Genomic DNA, 15956 nt, shown 5'->3' with positions numbered 1-15956 from the left:
CACAGCTAGTGTAAGAAGCAAAATACAATTCCAGGTCTTTCTTACTCCAACTTTAATGCTCTACCCAACAGACCACAATTTAGAGCTAGTCATAGAATCATTGCTTAGAGCTAGATGGGTGGCCACCAATTTACTCACCTAATTTTATAGTTGATAAACTGAGGCCTAAAGAGGTGGAATAATTTGTACTGTGTCATTTAGGTTTAGTTCCTTCTGTCCTCACACCTGGACTTTTGCAATAATCTGAAGGTCAGTCTCCCAGCCACAAGTCTCTCCATTCTAGTCCATTCTCTACTTTAGCTATCAAAGTGTTCTTCCCAGAGCTCCCCCCACCCCTAACTTATTAAACTTCAGTAGCTCCCTATTACCTTCAAGATTAAATATAAAATCCTGTGACAAATCAAAGCTTGCCTTCCCCCTTTCCAGTCTTCTTACCACTCCCACCCACACATACTCTATCTGGGCTTTATTGTTTCTTGAGCAAGATATTCCTCTTGACTGGGTTAGAGCATTTTCACTCTGTGACCCTCAGACCTGGAATGCACCCCCTTAGGCTAACCCAATTTCCTGCAAATCCCACTTAAAATCCACCTTCTACAGGAAACCATTCCCAATCTCCTTAATCCTAGTGCCTTTCCTCTATTGACTAATTCCAATTGATCTGCAGATAACTTGTTTTTACATAGTTGTATGACTGTCGTTTTCCCCCAACTAGATTGTTAGCTACTTGAGAGTCTTTGACCTTTCTTTATATCCTCCATGCTTAGCAGTGTTTGGCACATAGTAGGTACTTAATAAATGTTGATTGATTGGCTAAAATAGGTAATATGTAGTATAGCTATAATTTGAACTCAGGTCCTCTGATTCCAAATTCTTGCCTCTGCCCTTTTCTGATTCCCACTACCCACGCACATACAAATCCAGTTTGGTTAATGTTAACAGTGGGTTCTCAGCTGTATTTTGCATAGAGCAGGTTCTCAATAGACGTTTATTGATGTGATTTGATTACCAGCAAATGCCAAGATTACTTAAGGCCTGCCTCTAAAATCACTTATACCTGGTGGTGGAGAAATGAATTCTAAACTCCACATTAAATGGTCTAAACTCTGCTTTTGGGAGGAAGTCTATATTCATCTAGGAAACAAAGGAACTGCCTTTGCAGCACCATATCTGTTTCTATAATCAAGTGTCTTATTCATCAACCCTCACAGCCAGGGCTTGAGTCTTCTTGGTCACATCTGATTCTCATTTTATTTGAACCAGTAGCTGGGTTTACACAGTGTAATGAAATTGAGGACCAAGCACATAATTTGACAGTTCTTGCCCAAATATTACACTGTTTACTTAATTACTTGAGTAATTTAGGAAATGAGAAATCTCATTTGGGGGAGAAGGAGAAAGGTTACATGAAATTATCACTGCCAGCTCTCTGACAAACTTGCCTTCAGGCCTAGGACTAAGTGGTCCAATCATGCTTTTCTTGGCCCTAGATGGGCTTTGGTGTCTCTGTGGTCAAAGCAGTTGGGTACAAATAATACCACTTGTTTGGATCAGTTACCAAGTGATTTGTGACCTTTTGTGAAAAACAACCTCATTTATAACCACTGGTATAGAAATCCATTAGGATTATTGAAGAGGAGGGAGGGAGGGAAGGGAAATTGAGCTGGTTGAAAATCAGTGCGATTTCCCTAGGAGAGAAGTTGCCCGGAAGGATACCTATGGAAGAATCTGTAGCTATTAGATTAGGGTGAATCATATGGTCTTCTATGCCTCCTGTCTTTCTGGGTTTCCTTCAAGATTCGGTTCAAATGCCACTTTCTGCAGGGTGTCTTTTTTAGGATCCACTCCTCCCCTCCATTCCCCCAACTAGACCCCCCTCCATCTTCCAACCAGTACCTTGGTGTCTTCCCACTGAGATTTCTTTGATTATATACTATTTACACTGCATGTATCTTATCTATACAACTTTTTTTTTTCATATTACCCCCTTTAGATTGTAAAACTTTTGAGGGCAGGGACTGCCTTAGTCTTTGTTTGGATCCCCAAGACTTAGCACAGTGCCTGGCACACTATGAAAGCTAAATAAATGCTTGTTGACTGTTTAACTGGGGGAGCCCTGGGAGAAGACAGCTATAGAAAGTCCTGGACTTTGTGCTCATTCCACTTAAGGTCTGTGGAAGAGATGTGAGTTATGGACAGAGGCAGATAAAGTATCTTTCTTGGGGTAGTCTCTTCTTTCCATTCACTTCAGCTGACATTTATTAAGCACTTGCAATATGTAGGACACTATGCTAGGTACTAGAATAAATACTTGATGAAATAATTTTTGTCCTCATGGAATTTACAATCTAGGAGAGAATTATGGCCCATACAAAAGTTACAATATTCTTTTTTTTTTTTTTCAAACCCTTACCTTCTGTCATAGAACCAATACCGTGTATTGGTTCTAAGGCAGAAGAGTGGTAAGGGCTAGGCAATGGGGGTCAAGTGACTTGCCCAGGGTCACACAGCTGGGAAGTGTCTGAGGCCAGATTTGAATAAGACCTCCCATCTCTAAGTCTGGCTCCCAATCCACTGAGCTATCCAGCTGCTTGCAAAAGTTACATAATGCTTAAGGGCAGGGATTAGTTGATTTTTTTGCCTTGCCCATAGCACACTTTCTGGCATATGTTTAATGCTTGATAAATGCTTTTTCATTCTTTTATTCATCCATAAACTTATTTATGTATATATCATCCCTTCAAATGGAATGTAAATTCATTGAAGACAGAGATGGTTTTGTTTTTGTCTTTATGTCCCTAGCACCTAGGACAGTGTCTGGTCCATAGTCAATGCTTAATAGATGCTTGTTATTCCATCAATTGATTAATATTCCTTTTTGAACCCTAGATACCAAGTAGTTCCCAAATCTAATGATATTATAGAACAAAACCTTGTGGGGAAGTGAGGGCCTATTGAGCTTCCTTAACTTTGCCAGGTCGCCCAGTGTCACCCAAAGGTCTGGTTGCCAAAAGGGCCTGGGACAGGATTAATGTTGGTGACAAATATAAGGACAACTGACAGAAGAGAAGTTCAGAGAACCAGGAAAGAGGAACAGAATGACCCTCGAGAGATTATGATGTTTTAGCTGAGAAGAAGGATGAGGCAGAGGAGCGAGGACTTTGGCCTAGCAGTGGTGATGGGTGAGGGTAAGGAGGGAAGGGTAGTTGGATACAGCTCCTGAACAGGATGCTTGGGGCCCTTTCTTTTCCATATTTAGGAAAAGGGGGTTAGAAAGAAAAAAGACTTGAGGGCTAGAGAAAAGAGAAATGTTAAAATACTAGAAAAGAAAAAAATGGCAATCTGGGTTGCATAGAAACAAAAGTAGATTTATTTTTAAAAACGACATTCACTGGACCTGTGATTTCACTGGAAGAGGGCCCTTTTTGGTAAGAAAACCCCCCTTCTAAAATGAAAATTGGAACCTTCTCTTTAACTTACAGTCCAAGAGTCACCTAGGGACACACAGTAAGTGTCTGAGACCAATTTGAATTCAAGTCTTCTTAGCTCTAGGCCCAGCACTGTAACCACTGGATTATTTAACAGCCTCTCTACTACTAATGAAGAAACTATTTTCTAAGTTCATGACTTAGTACTGTTGTGGTCTAGAATTTTCTTTTTTTAGTGGCAAGATGTTAACATCTAAAGCAGGGGGCTGTTTATAAGGTTCATGTAATTGCTTGGAGTGGAGAAGAGAGAAGAGGAAATGTTAGATTTTGGTTTCCTTATGAAAACTTCCATTTGGACTCTATGTATTTGGTACTTGACAATTCAGAAGCTTTTCTTACATAGGCAATGCTACCCAGGCCACCTGCTGTACTTTTATTTATTAATGGGACTTGTGTTGTTTTCCTCTTGCTTGGCAGACCTTGGTCTCTAACATGCTACTAAGGAGATGAAAAAAAGACATCCAGTAATTTTCCCTTTTTCTTTGGCTCTTGGCATTCTCATTAGGCTTTTGCCAGGGGCGGAGGGCAGTCAGCGGATGGCCATCTCTCAATGTCTGTTTTGACATTCTCAGCTCAGCATGATTTTGGCATTGCTCCTCAAGCACTTTCGTTATGGTTCTGCCGTTCAAAGAACAAAGAAACAACAGTTCCAAACAGCACATGTCATTGTTCTCCTACATCTAAATAGGATGGGTGCCCAAATCCCAAAGCGGGGCTGTAGCCATCACTCATGGTGGCCTTACTTTCTGAGCTTCAAAAAATGGCTGCAGTTTTCCTTTAGCAATCACCAGATGAGAATTGAAGGGAGGCATGTAGTTCTTGACACATTCCAGAGCCTGTCCCTCATTACCCAAAGTATTAGAGAGGTATTAATAAGCACAAGTTTATTCATCTTTTTATTTACTTGCTCATTATCCTCTATGGAGACAGGAGAACTGAATATATCCACTTGTCCCTGGAAACTCTTACCTAGATACCACTAATGAGAGCAGGAAATGGCTTTAGAACATAGGGATGAAGTGAACGAGTCGTGTGTGTGTGTGTGTGTGTGTGTGTGTGTGTGTGGTAGGAATAGGAAATATAACTTTAGAGAAGTCATGAAATGAATGGCACTGTTATTATTCATCATTGTTTTCAAAGAGGACAATGACATTATAGGGAGGGTGATGTCTTGACTTGACCATGAACTGGATTTAAATGAGGCAGAGTTTCATAAATGGAATCTGAGAATCAGGGACTCAGAACCTGTAGGAACATCAGAAAGCCATGTACTACAACTTTTACCTGAATAAATCCACTCTACAAAGTCCCTGGCAAAGAATCTCTGTTGGAAGACCTTTGGAAACAGAAAGCTCATTACCTCCAGAGATGGCCCATTCCACTTTAGAATAGACTCCAGTTGTTAGGAATTTTTATTTATATTTGGCCAAGTGTTGTCTCTCTCTAATATCTACCTAGTTATTTTGGTTCAGATCTCTGGGATTAAGTAAATTAAGGCTAATCCTTCTTTGACATCATAGCTCCTATTAAGAGTGTAAACTCATTGTCGGGGGGACTTTGTAACTTTTGGGGGGATATCCCTTGTTCCTAACAGTGACTGCCACAAGGTAACAACACATGGTTAGCCCATAAATGGGATATCTCTGAAACCATTTTAAAAATCATAAAGTCCAATAGAAATTATTCTTCTTATTTCCATGGACAGGTACTAGGAGTTCAACAGCTAGAAAATCCAAGAGAATACAGGTCTGTAGTACCCCTACTTCATCCTTCAGACACTGAATTTGGGGATTTTATGACCAGAGTCTTTGCTTGGGTGTTGGGAGGTGAACTGTTCAGTTTAATCCATTTTCACACACTCTATATACTTTTTTCATCCCCCAAACAACTATGTGTAATGTTAATTCTCCAAGGATGAGGGAAAGCATTGTGAAAAATGATTTCCTTCCACTGATACTCTCACTTCCTTCTTGATTTTAGAATGACCAGGTTAAACTTTAGCCCTCCCCAAAGGATTTGGAACTAAACCCTGAATAAGCCTTTTGGAAGAATAAGAAATTGTTTACCAAACAACCTTGGAGCTTGCCTCCTTTACACATTTCCTGACTCTGCATTCTCTCCATTTTAAGCACCTGAAAATTTCAAATGAACTACTGCAGGTATACAGCAGTATTCACTATCCAGAAGAAACTTTTAAGACTGAAAAGGACTTGCAGGGCATTCATTAGCTAGATGTCATTTTCTCAGTGAAACCCAGAACCGGTAAGGAACAGAGCAATTCCCTTGGTAACCATAACAACTGGCTAGCTCGAGACACGTGGATTCCTGTGAATCCCAGGACGGGGAACTTACATGTCTCAGAAAACAGTGGCTGACAGGCAAGGGGCAGTCTCTGCAGTGCTCCAGCTCTTTTAAGAAATACTGACAGTGGAAATCATAGAGCTTCTCCAGGTTCCCAAAGATTATGTTGCGCTTCCCTCGCAAGTCCTGGGGCAGGTCCATTCTTTCCATTTCTGGAAAATAGTTGTCGATGATATATCCTAAGGATCTAACATATTCCCTTTCAGTGGTGATCATTTCATCCATTATATGCTGCACTTTATTGCTGGAAGACACAGAACAGCTATTTTGAACATGGGCAGGTCATGACAATATCTAAACATCACTCAAACATGGCGAGGGATCCTTGGCTGCAGTCATAGTGGCTTTGCATTGGGTTTTATAAAATAAATTTTATTTCATGTTATATACAGCATGTCATACACAGGAACAAAGACAGGCTTAAAGAACCCTAGTCTTAAAAAATAAAAAAGAAAGCAATTATTGGACAGAATTGAGGAGTTAAGCTGGGTTATAAATAGACTGGTCACATGGTCAAAAAGGGAATCAGTCCATTCAGCTCTTTCAGTTTCCAAAGAATGAATAATTCTAAACGATCTTAGTAGATGGCACGTGATACCTTGGTTTTCCTCTCTTCCCCCAAGATTCCTCAGAGTAGATCCAGGACAGGGATCGTGGGTACTCTAGGCAAGGATGAAATTAGTATGATACCTTTGTCTACTCACCCCCTCCCACTTGAAAAATTCAATTTCTCTATGCCACTCAAAAGAAATCATCACAGGATAAATCACCATGTTCATCAGAGAATGAAATTTTCTTGTATTAAAAGCATGTACATTAATAAAAAAAAAACAAACAACCATTCCTTAGTGCAGCCTTTGTAAATCATATTTTACTCTTGGTGGCTAACTACCTTACTTGCTTATTTGGATTTGGAAAGATCTCTCTGTGGCAGGAAAGTTTCCTATTTTACTTATAAATAACAATGTTGGCCTTTCTTTATCCAAATGCAAGAGACCTGTTGGAAATTAAGAGGACAATGTATAATATGGGCTGAATTTCCCAGAGGCTTCATGTGTTGGTGAATTTTAGACTGGGAAGGGATTTAAGAGGCCACTTATATAAAACTCTCCTGGAAATAGGGTCCTATCTAAACAATTTACCCATCACACTGTCACTCAGCCTTTGTGTAAAGACCTCACTGAAGGGAAACTTACTACCTGGTGTGTCATTTGGAATTGTTGTGAGCCCTGGGAGACTACAACTCCCAGGACTCCCTGCTACAACTTCCCCTGACACCTCCCACTTCTTTTGTGGAGGTGTGGGAGAAAGTATAAAAGAGAAAGTTTGGCACCTTTTTCAGTGGCTCTTTGCTCTCTGCTCTCTCAAGCCTGGAGGCTGGCTGATGCTATCTACCCTGATCTCTCTCTTGGCGCCTTTTTCCCTTTCTATCTACCTCCTAGTTTTCCCTAGACCTTCCCCTTTCTGATTTAAATTAAAGGAGCCATTCTAAACCCTAAAGTTGCTCTCTGATCTTTTATTTGGGCCCCGAAGGGCTCTGGTCAATTTCCCCCTGCCGGGGCTGGGGACCCACTACCTTCCTTTCCCTTCCTCTACTTTCCGCTCTTCTTTCTCCCATCAAAACTTCCATCTACCTTCCTCCCATTCACCTCCCACACTGGCAACGTAGCCTTAATATAATTTTGGATAGCTTTAATTATCAGGAAGCTTTTCAAGCCTAAACTTGCCCCTTTGAAGTTTCCAATCACTGCTCCTAGTTCTGCCCTCTGATGTAAAAAAAAAAAAAAAAGAAAAAGTCCAATCCCTCTGTTACATGTCAGCTCTTTGAATATGTGAAGTTAGCTATCCTGTCTGCCTTCCATTAAGTCTTTTCTTTTTCTTTTTTTAAATTCTTACCTTCAGTCTTAGTATCAATTCTAAGACAGAAGAGTGGCAAAGGCTAGGTGATTGGGGTTAATCAACTTGCTCAGAGTTCCACAGCTAGGAAGTCTGAGGTCACATTTGAACCCAGGTCCTTCTAACTCCAGGCTTGGCTCTCTATCTACTGTGCTACCCAGCTGCCCCAATCTTTTCTATGATAAACATCCTAAATTCTTCCAACCAGTTCTCCTGAAGCATGAACTTGAATCCTAGTTAGTCTCCTCTACACACCCCTCAGTTTATTAATGCCCTGCCTCAAACATAGTGCCCAAAATTTCACACAAAACTCCAGATGTGATCTGCTCAAGGCAGATAATGGGACTGTCATCTCATTTTTCCTGGATCTTATGTACTTCAGTGTAACCCAAAATTGCATTAGTTGTTCTTGCTTTCAAGTTACATGGCTGACTTTTATTTAGCTTACAATCCATTAAAACTCCCAGATATTTTTTCAGATGGCCTGCTGTCTAGCCATGCTTTTCCATCTTGCACTTGTTCACTGATTTTTTTAAAATCTAGATTTAAGATTTTACCTCTGTTCTTGTAACATTTCATCTTATTTTCAATGTTCTATTCTATCAAAATCTATTTGAATCCTAATTGTCTTCTAAAATGTTAATTATCCCATCTTCACACTGGATTTGCATGATATCTCTACCATTATCCAAGCTATTAATAAAAAATGTTACATATATCTTGAGTCAAAATGACTTTCATTTCAGAAATAGAATTCAATTCTTGGAGTTTGAAACATGTGAGTAGTTCTATAATTAAATAAGAGTTGAATACGTTTAACAAAATGAGACACAAAAACGAGATAGATCTAATGAAGTAAACTGGAGAAAACTGGCTTCTGATTCATAAGCTAACTATCCAGACACAAAGCACTCTGAAAAATCCATTATGTCTCAACCAAATAAACATTAAGAATGTAAACTGTGGTTTGAAGGCAACAGGCCTTAAAATAAAATGGACTGCAAAAACCTAGGAAAAGAAATACTTGCAATGAAATATTAGGAAGTAGTCAAGAAGGGTTCAAGACACCCAGGTCAAGAAAAAGGAGCAATGGGACCAGTAGGATATACCTATCATGGTCAGGATAAATGTCCACAGGAAACTGTCCCTGATGTAATCCATCCTAAAATGGGAATTAGAGATAACATACTACAAAGATAAGACTATTTCCTATCAGGAAGCAACTGCTTTAGAATGTGATCAGTGTAAAATGGGCTATGTCATTAGAAATTAGGATGTGTTTTGAAAGGCTGCTGAAATGAAGAAATGGGATATTCTAATCCTTAACATAGAAGTTTGAGAGTCATTATGAAGTGTATAAAAAGGGGAAATGGTGTAAGAATTTGTCATGGGGTCTCTAGAGTGAAAAAAGTAAGAGCCTGAGCAACTAAAATTAATATCCCTCCTTTGTGGTCCAGAGTGGGAGTGTCTCCCATACATTGATAAAAGTACTTAAGACCATTCGGGTATGTTGAACTAAAAGGGTACTGGATATGGAATCTGAGTTCTGATCTCGGCTCTGTCATTTGCTACTCAATGTAACTTGAGCAAATCCCTCAACTCCTTTCTGCCTCAGTTTCTTCATCTGTAAAATAAGACAGTTGTTCTAAATGGCCTCCAAGATCTCTTCCAGCTCTGAACCTGAGCCTTTGATTTCTAAAAGCTTAAATCCATGATCTTGTTAACCTTCTTTGCTGTGTCTCTGTATTCAGTAAGTAATTTGATTTTTATATCATCTCCAACTAGGTTTCCTTACTGGTAAGAGACTGTATTGCCCAATTATGGCTCTCAAAACTAAACAAATTGGCCTTCCAGTTTGCAAATCAGCCTAGTATGAATCTGATTACTACAAATCACTTCACCAGATTTTGATTACCCTTGCATAAATTAATAAAATGGGTCTTCAAACTCTAAAACTCAGCAGGAAACCCTGGAGCACAAATGGAAGACACTATAACAAAGAGACCAAGTTTACAGGATATCAAATCCAGAGGTCTGATTGTAGAGAAATCAGAACATGATTACTTAAAATTATGCCCTTAGCATAATTTTCATGTGAGTGCCCTTTGGCCTAAATCAATAATCATAATTTCAAGAGGAGACCTAAATGAAGACAAAAACAACATGCCCCCAAAAGTGACAATTTATTTCATAGTCATGTGTAATCCTTTAAAAAAATTGCTTATCCTGACCCTTTTCTAGGATGCTTTTAAATGAAAAGACTTCTGAAATCCTCTGTTGTACCTACAATAAGAAGGGGCATGGGTTGGTAAGCAGTGTTGGAGACAGATATTGACTTGTCACCATTTATAAGATATGACAAAGTAAGCATTTCAACCACCCAGTGGCAGAAATGACATTTGCAATAAGAAAGTCTTTGATATTTGATTTATGGCATGGCTGGATAGCTGGTTTGGCTTGCTCATGTAACAGGATAGTGATTTTTAAATAATGTGAATTGTTCAACAGATTCATATGTGATAGATTATTAATAGCACCACTAGGTTATGAGGAGTTGTCCGGGACAGCTGAAACACATATATCTGACAGGTATCTGGGATACCAAATTAAACTTCATCCAACAGGCCAACAAAGAAGGAAATGGCTAAGAGGATTTCCTCTGCTGAACAAAACTTGGGTTTTATGGACAGTTTTTAAAGTACTGAGCTACTACACCTCCTGATAGGGGGAAGGCAAACGCTTGTGTGGAATTACTGAATTTTGTTCTTAAATTAAAATGGGTTTTCTGTGGGAGCAGAAAGACAGAAGAGGAAGTAGGGTAGAATATTGAGAACAAGCTCCCAATTCTGTCTTTTGTTTGTTCCAATTCAAACCTAATTTTATTTAGATTTCTGAAATAGTAATCTTTTTTTTTTTTTCAGAAGCAGTGGTTTGGTGATATATTTTCACTGGTTTTAATGTTTTGTTGATGCTTTTTGTTTTTCTATCATAGTTTGTCTGCTGATTTAGCTCAAAACAAAAATTATAGATTAGGGAATAAAAGCCAAGAACCAAGGAAAGTATGTAATTTCTGAATTCCTGACCATTACTGAATTTGTCTCCTCTAAATTCCATCTTAAATAATCTCTAATTTCTGAAATTTTGAATTACGCTAAAGATATATTAATGAAACACTAAAATAAAGTAAGCTATGAACAGCTTTATAATTCTACCATTATCATCTTGGTTGGCCAGTCTTGTTAGAATAAGTTGTTGTGAGGGTGACTTGAGCAGGGTGTCCTTTATGACTAATTTTTTTTTAAAGCATGAGGCTTTTGGATAAAACCCCTCTAATTTAGGCAACAGTCTGCATACCAGCCTCTGAAAGCATTATTTCTATTTTTTTCTTTTTGATTGCTGAAATAAAAAGTATTTTCCTAACTCTGATTTTTGGGAAGGACTGAATTTCTGTATGTATGGATGGGTGTTTCCCCATAGGTGCAACTTCCTTCCATAATTCCTATTGTAGGGCATATATTTCTACTCAATGTAAAATTCCTAAACCTATCCTCCAAATTTATGCCTTGCAGAAAGAAAAAAATAAAGAAAAGACAATGTCTCTTTGAAGTAGTCTCTTCCCTATAAGGCAAATTCAGGTCAGAAACAATTCCTTCCTCAAAGAATATAGACTAATTCAGACATGGGACTGAGTAAAGAATGGTAACTAAATATGCTCTGTCTATACACAGAGTTCATGTCCATGGCATCCTAATCAAGCCTTCCCCATCCTTGCAGAAAAGTTAAATGTCGTTAATTCATTGATTCAGGAGCTAATTATCAAGTTCAAGGATGAACTGAGTTTTTGGATTGTCCTTTTTGTCTATTTTGTACTGGCCTCCCTCTTGGCAATGTCATACTCTTTGGAACTTTTGGTAAAGAATCAGTGAGGGGAAATGAAGATGAAATCTCATAAGTGTGATTATTTTCTCAGATGGTTTTTTTTGGGATATGTGCACATGAATGGTGTGTGTGTGCGCGTGTCTGTCTATCTGTGTGTCTATGTCTATTTTTGTCTTGTGGGGTGAGAACAGAAAAAATCAACTATTGACTGGAATGGAATTTTGAGTTAATATGTGGATCCTGATTATCTGAGTTATTTTCATTACTATGGATAACTCAGAATAGATTAGAAGTTATCAGGGCTGTAAGACACAGCCCAAGAAACAATTATATTTATATTAATAACCTCAAAGAGAAAGACATTTGAATCTTAATTACTTTTATGTTCTATATAGAAATGAATAAAGAAGGATGAGGATTGAGAAAAGGCTAGTTGTGATAGGACAATTAAGACACCATTGGTAACCTTGGAGGGGACGATTTTGGTTGAATGATGAGGTCAGAAGCTGGAAAGCAGAAAGAGTTTACAAGAGTGGGAGGATATAGCAGCACTGAATGTACCCAGTTTTTTCAATGAGTTTAGCTGAGCAGGGGAGGAGAGATAAAGGATGATAGCTGGCATAGTCAGGCGTTTTAAAAAATGGCAGGTAGCCTTGGATGTGTTTGTTAGAAGCAGAGAAGAAACTAGCAGTTAGGGAAAACTTGCAGATTAGACAGAATGGGGTCAATGATGGGATAATATAATACTATCTTCATACGGTTGTTATGGGAAACAGTACAGTGCCTTGGCAAATGGTAAGTACTCAATAAAGGCTCAATGCATTAAACTGAAAGTATTTTGCTTACTTTTTTTTTGTTCAATCATTTTTTTAACATTTATTAATAATCATTTTTAACATGGAAAAATATGGAACGCTTCACGAATTTGCGTGTCATCCTTGCGCAGGGGCCATGCTAATCTCTGTATCGTTCCAATTTTAGTATATGTGCTGCCGAAGCGAGCACTATTTTGCTTACTTTTAACATCATACCTTTTTACTAATTTTGCATATTCTTCTATGTTAAAAAATTTCCCCCTGTAGAATGAAAGTTCCTTGAGGGCAAGAACAGCTGCAATTTTGTCTGTATCCCAAGTGCCTAGTGCTTGGCACAAAGTAAACACTTAATAAATACTTGTGAGTTGTCTGATTTATTATTTCTTTAAAATATAGACATTTATCAATCTTAGGTGTATGTATGTGTTTTGTGGTTGTTTTTGTGCTTTGCCATTCAGATGTCCTAAATTGTTAGCCTATTGCTATAATTATTGCTCTGACATAATCACCCTCATTTTGGACTAAAGTACCATTTTATGCCCTAATGAAAAATACTTTCCTCTTGAACTTAACCAACCAAACCCAAAGCCACTAATGGAAGATATTCAGACTGCTGATAAAGAGGTTCAAACGAGAAAACAAAATGATGTGAAAACTGAAATTCAAGTTGAATCCAGAGTTATGGTCTAAATTTCTTAGCCACTGGTGGATTATCTTTATCCTTATTTTCACTGTCAGATTCTTTACAAATACCTTACAGTTTGATAAATCACAATTTACTCCTTCAAGAGATATAGTGCAACAGAAAAAATTGTACACAAACTTCTTACCTCTTGGCACTTAGAAGTAAAGAAAAATATGTTGTTTTTTTAATAATACTCATTTTCAAATCATGAAGTTGGTTTGCTAACTGTATTTTCTCCATCTAGACCAGAAAAACCAGTCTGGTCCAATGTCTGTATAATTATCAGCTTAAAGATCAGTTAGTTAGTATTTGTGGGTCTCTACACCACAAGGAAAAAAGAGAGCAAAAAGGAAATATTTTCACTGATCTCCATCTTAAAAAAATCAGGAAAATATTTCTGAACATACCCGCTGATTCAAACTAAGCTCATGCCCTTTTCTGTCTGACCAGGATGTTTGAAGTCCTAGAGCTAAGCATCTCAGTTTTTACTTTGTAGAAAAGCATGGATGCATTTACAGTTTACATGTTTCTAAAATCCTCTCCTTTCTAGGTTCAGAGGATTGAGTAGTGGTCATTTCTCACCTTCCTACTCTCTTTCTTTCCTCCTCAGTATGATGAATCCTGGAAGGGGATGACAAGCTTCGGTTCCTACTGACCAGAGGGCTCTTAACGTTTGGCCTTTGTCCATGTTTTTTCTCAGCGGCCACATTACTGGCCACCTCCAGCCCTTTTATATAAACACCAGTGTATCCGTGCCGGTGCAGCTCACTGGGGCTGCTATCGAGCTGAGGAAGTTCAAAGCTTTGTGTCTTCTTCATGATCTTCTTGAAGGGGTGTTTCCTATGGCGGGTAGTTGGGGACTGGATGGGTTCAGAGTAGCAAGTAGAGATGTTATCCATGTCCTCCAAGAGAGGACCAGTTCTGGGGAGCCCCCCCAACAGTGGAGTAAGACTTGGTGAGGGCGAGGTGCTAAGAGGAGTAAACATTCCTGAACTTGGCCCCTCTTGCTCTGAAAGAGCCTGTATTCCAGAGAAACTAGCTCGCTGGGAGAACAACAGTCCATTATTTTCCCAAAGGCTACTGTCAAGATTAGTAAGAAGAAGTCCAGGAGACTGAGCATGTTTCCTCAGACCATCAATGACAAACTCACGTTCTCCTTTTGGACTAGACTCGAGGGGACCCTGGCTGAAAGACTGTCTGCCAGAACCACGGATGGCTTCAGAGAGGACCTCTTCTAAATGATGCTTGGTCTGCTGACATTTCAGCCATAAAATATTCCATTGTTTCTGCTCCTTCTTGCTACCAAGGCCCAGTACCATCTCATTCACTTTGTGGAAGTTTTCAGCAGACACTTTCGTAGCTTCTTGATGATAGCTTTTTAAATACTCGATCACTGATGGAGAATAATTAGTCTCCAGAGAGAGATGTTCAAGATACTCATTGCAATGGAGCATCCATCTGTTTGCCTGTGTTACCAGAAAAGAAAGTATAGATTAATCAGAGCTTCTATAAATTACATGCACGTAAACAATGCTCCTATTTTCTGAGACACTTCAAAGTAAAGTGGGCCAGTTGGCCGATACTCTTTCTATGCATTTCTCAGCCTGCAAACAGGTAAATGAGGAATTTATATGATGTAAACAGTATAAAAAGACTTACTATTAATTCTCAGCAAAAACTTTCACATGAGTCATTTGAGAAAAGTCCTCAGTGAATTGGTCTTTGCTACTATATAGCTGACAGAGAATTTACTCTCAGTCCCCACTTCTAGTAGTAAAAAGCACTGACCAATTAGCATGAAAATAAGGGGCTAGTTTCAGAACTGTAGAACTTTACGATGGAAAAGGACTTTCAAAGTTACCTAATCCAAATCCCTCCTCATAAAAAGGAGAAAACAAAGACCAAGAAAAGTTCAGTGACTTATCTATGGCCATAGTTTGGTGTCAGTGCTAGAGTGGAACCTGACTCATAAAGCTAGGACTTTCTTGTTCCTCCTTACAGCTTCTGTCACTTAAAGGGAATCTCTTCTTGAGTAACTTTTGGCAAACTTTGGCACTGGCAGTCCAGGGAAGGGAAGAATGGAGGATGAGTTGGTGGCTATATGTTGAATTGGTTGTTAGGATTACCCAAAGCATTTGAGGCAATACATGAAATTATGGGACTTCATTGATTAATAGAAAAGATTTGTTTATTCAGGGTAACTTGGTATAATGTTCAATATGTTTTTCTAAAGTTAGCACTGTGGAATTGAGAAGAAACTATCTCTACTTATGGCTAAATTAGTACTTGTTTTGAGTTAGGAGAATGATTATATTTCAACTCAGTAGCAATACTTAAATAGTATTTTTTGATTTCACTAATATAAAGAACCTCTCCCTTGTTACTGATCATATTCCATCCACTGAGTGATTCTTGTCCATGCAGTCTCACAATCCCTCATGCTAGATGTGAATCCTCAACATGCTAGATGTTTCCTCTAGGTCATTTTTAAAACAAAACAAACCTTACTTTCTGGCTAAGTAACAACTCTAACACAGAAGGCAAGGGCTAGGCAATTGGGATTAAATGACTTCCCCAGGATTGCACAGCTTGGAAGCACCTGAGGCCACATTTGAACCCAGGACCTTCTGTCTACGGGCCTAGTCCTGTATCCACTGAGCTGCACCTCCTCTAAGTCATTTAACCTTTTGTGGTAATAGTGATGAAGTTCACTTCCTACAACAATATACAAATTCTTTGGTCATTGGACAAAGATAGCAAATTTAGGTGAAACACAATTAAGTTAATGTTTAGAGATGGCTTCAAACTTGTAGAAGCAGAGGGAGACTATAC

At 38.7% G+C, this 15956-nt stretch overlaps 1 protein-coding gene and 1 non-coding gene across 2 annotated transcripts in view; both read right to left on the bottom strand.

Annotated features, from left to right (window-relative positions):
- The window catches only part of PLEKHG4B (pleckstrin homology and RhoGEF domain containing G4B), a 199120-nt gene that overhangs the window by 25328 nt on the left and 157836 nt on the right, over window positions 1-15956 (bottom strand). The window contains exons 14-15 of the mRNA XM_044665077.1: window positions 13707-14590; window positions 5841-6093 (exon numbers count right to left, since the gene is read on the bottom strand). Coding sequence (XP_044521012.1) covers window positions 5841-6093; window positions 13707-14590 — 1137 coding nt within the window. The remainder of the gene's footprint in view (window positions 1-5840; window positions 6094-13706; window positions 14591-15956) is intronic.
- LOC123232652 lies at window positions 12526-12629 on the bottom strand. Its single transcript, XR_006505180.1, has one exon. It is a non-coding gene; the product is annotated as a U6 spliceosomal RNA (small nuclear RNA).

Source organism: Gracilinanus agilis, chromosome 1, assembly GCF_016433145.1.
Source record: "Gracilinanus agilis isolate LMUSP501 chromosome 1, AgileGrace, whole genome shotgun sequence".
In the NCBI taxonomy this organism is placed as follows: domain Eukaryota; kingdom Metazoa; phylum Chordata; class Mammalia; order Didelphimorphia; family Didelphidae; genus Gracilinanus; species Gracilinanus agilis.
The sequence above is the reverse complement of the archived record's forward strand: the minus strand, read 5'-3'. Positions and strand labels throughout refer to the sequence as shown.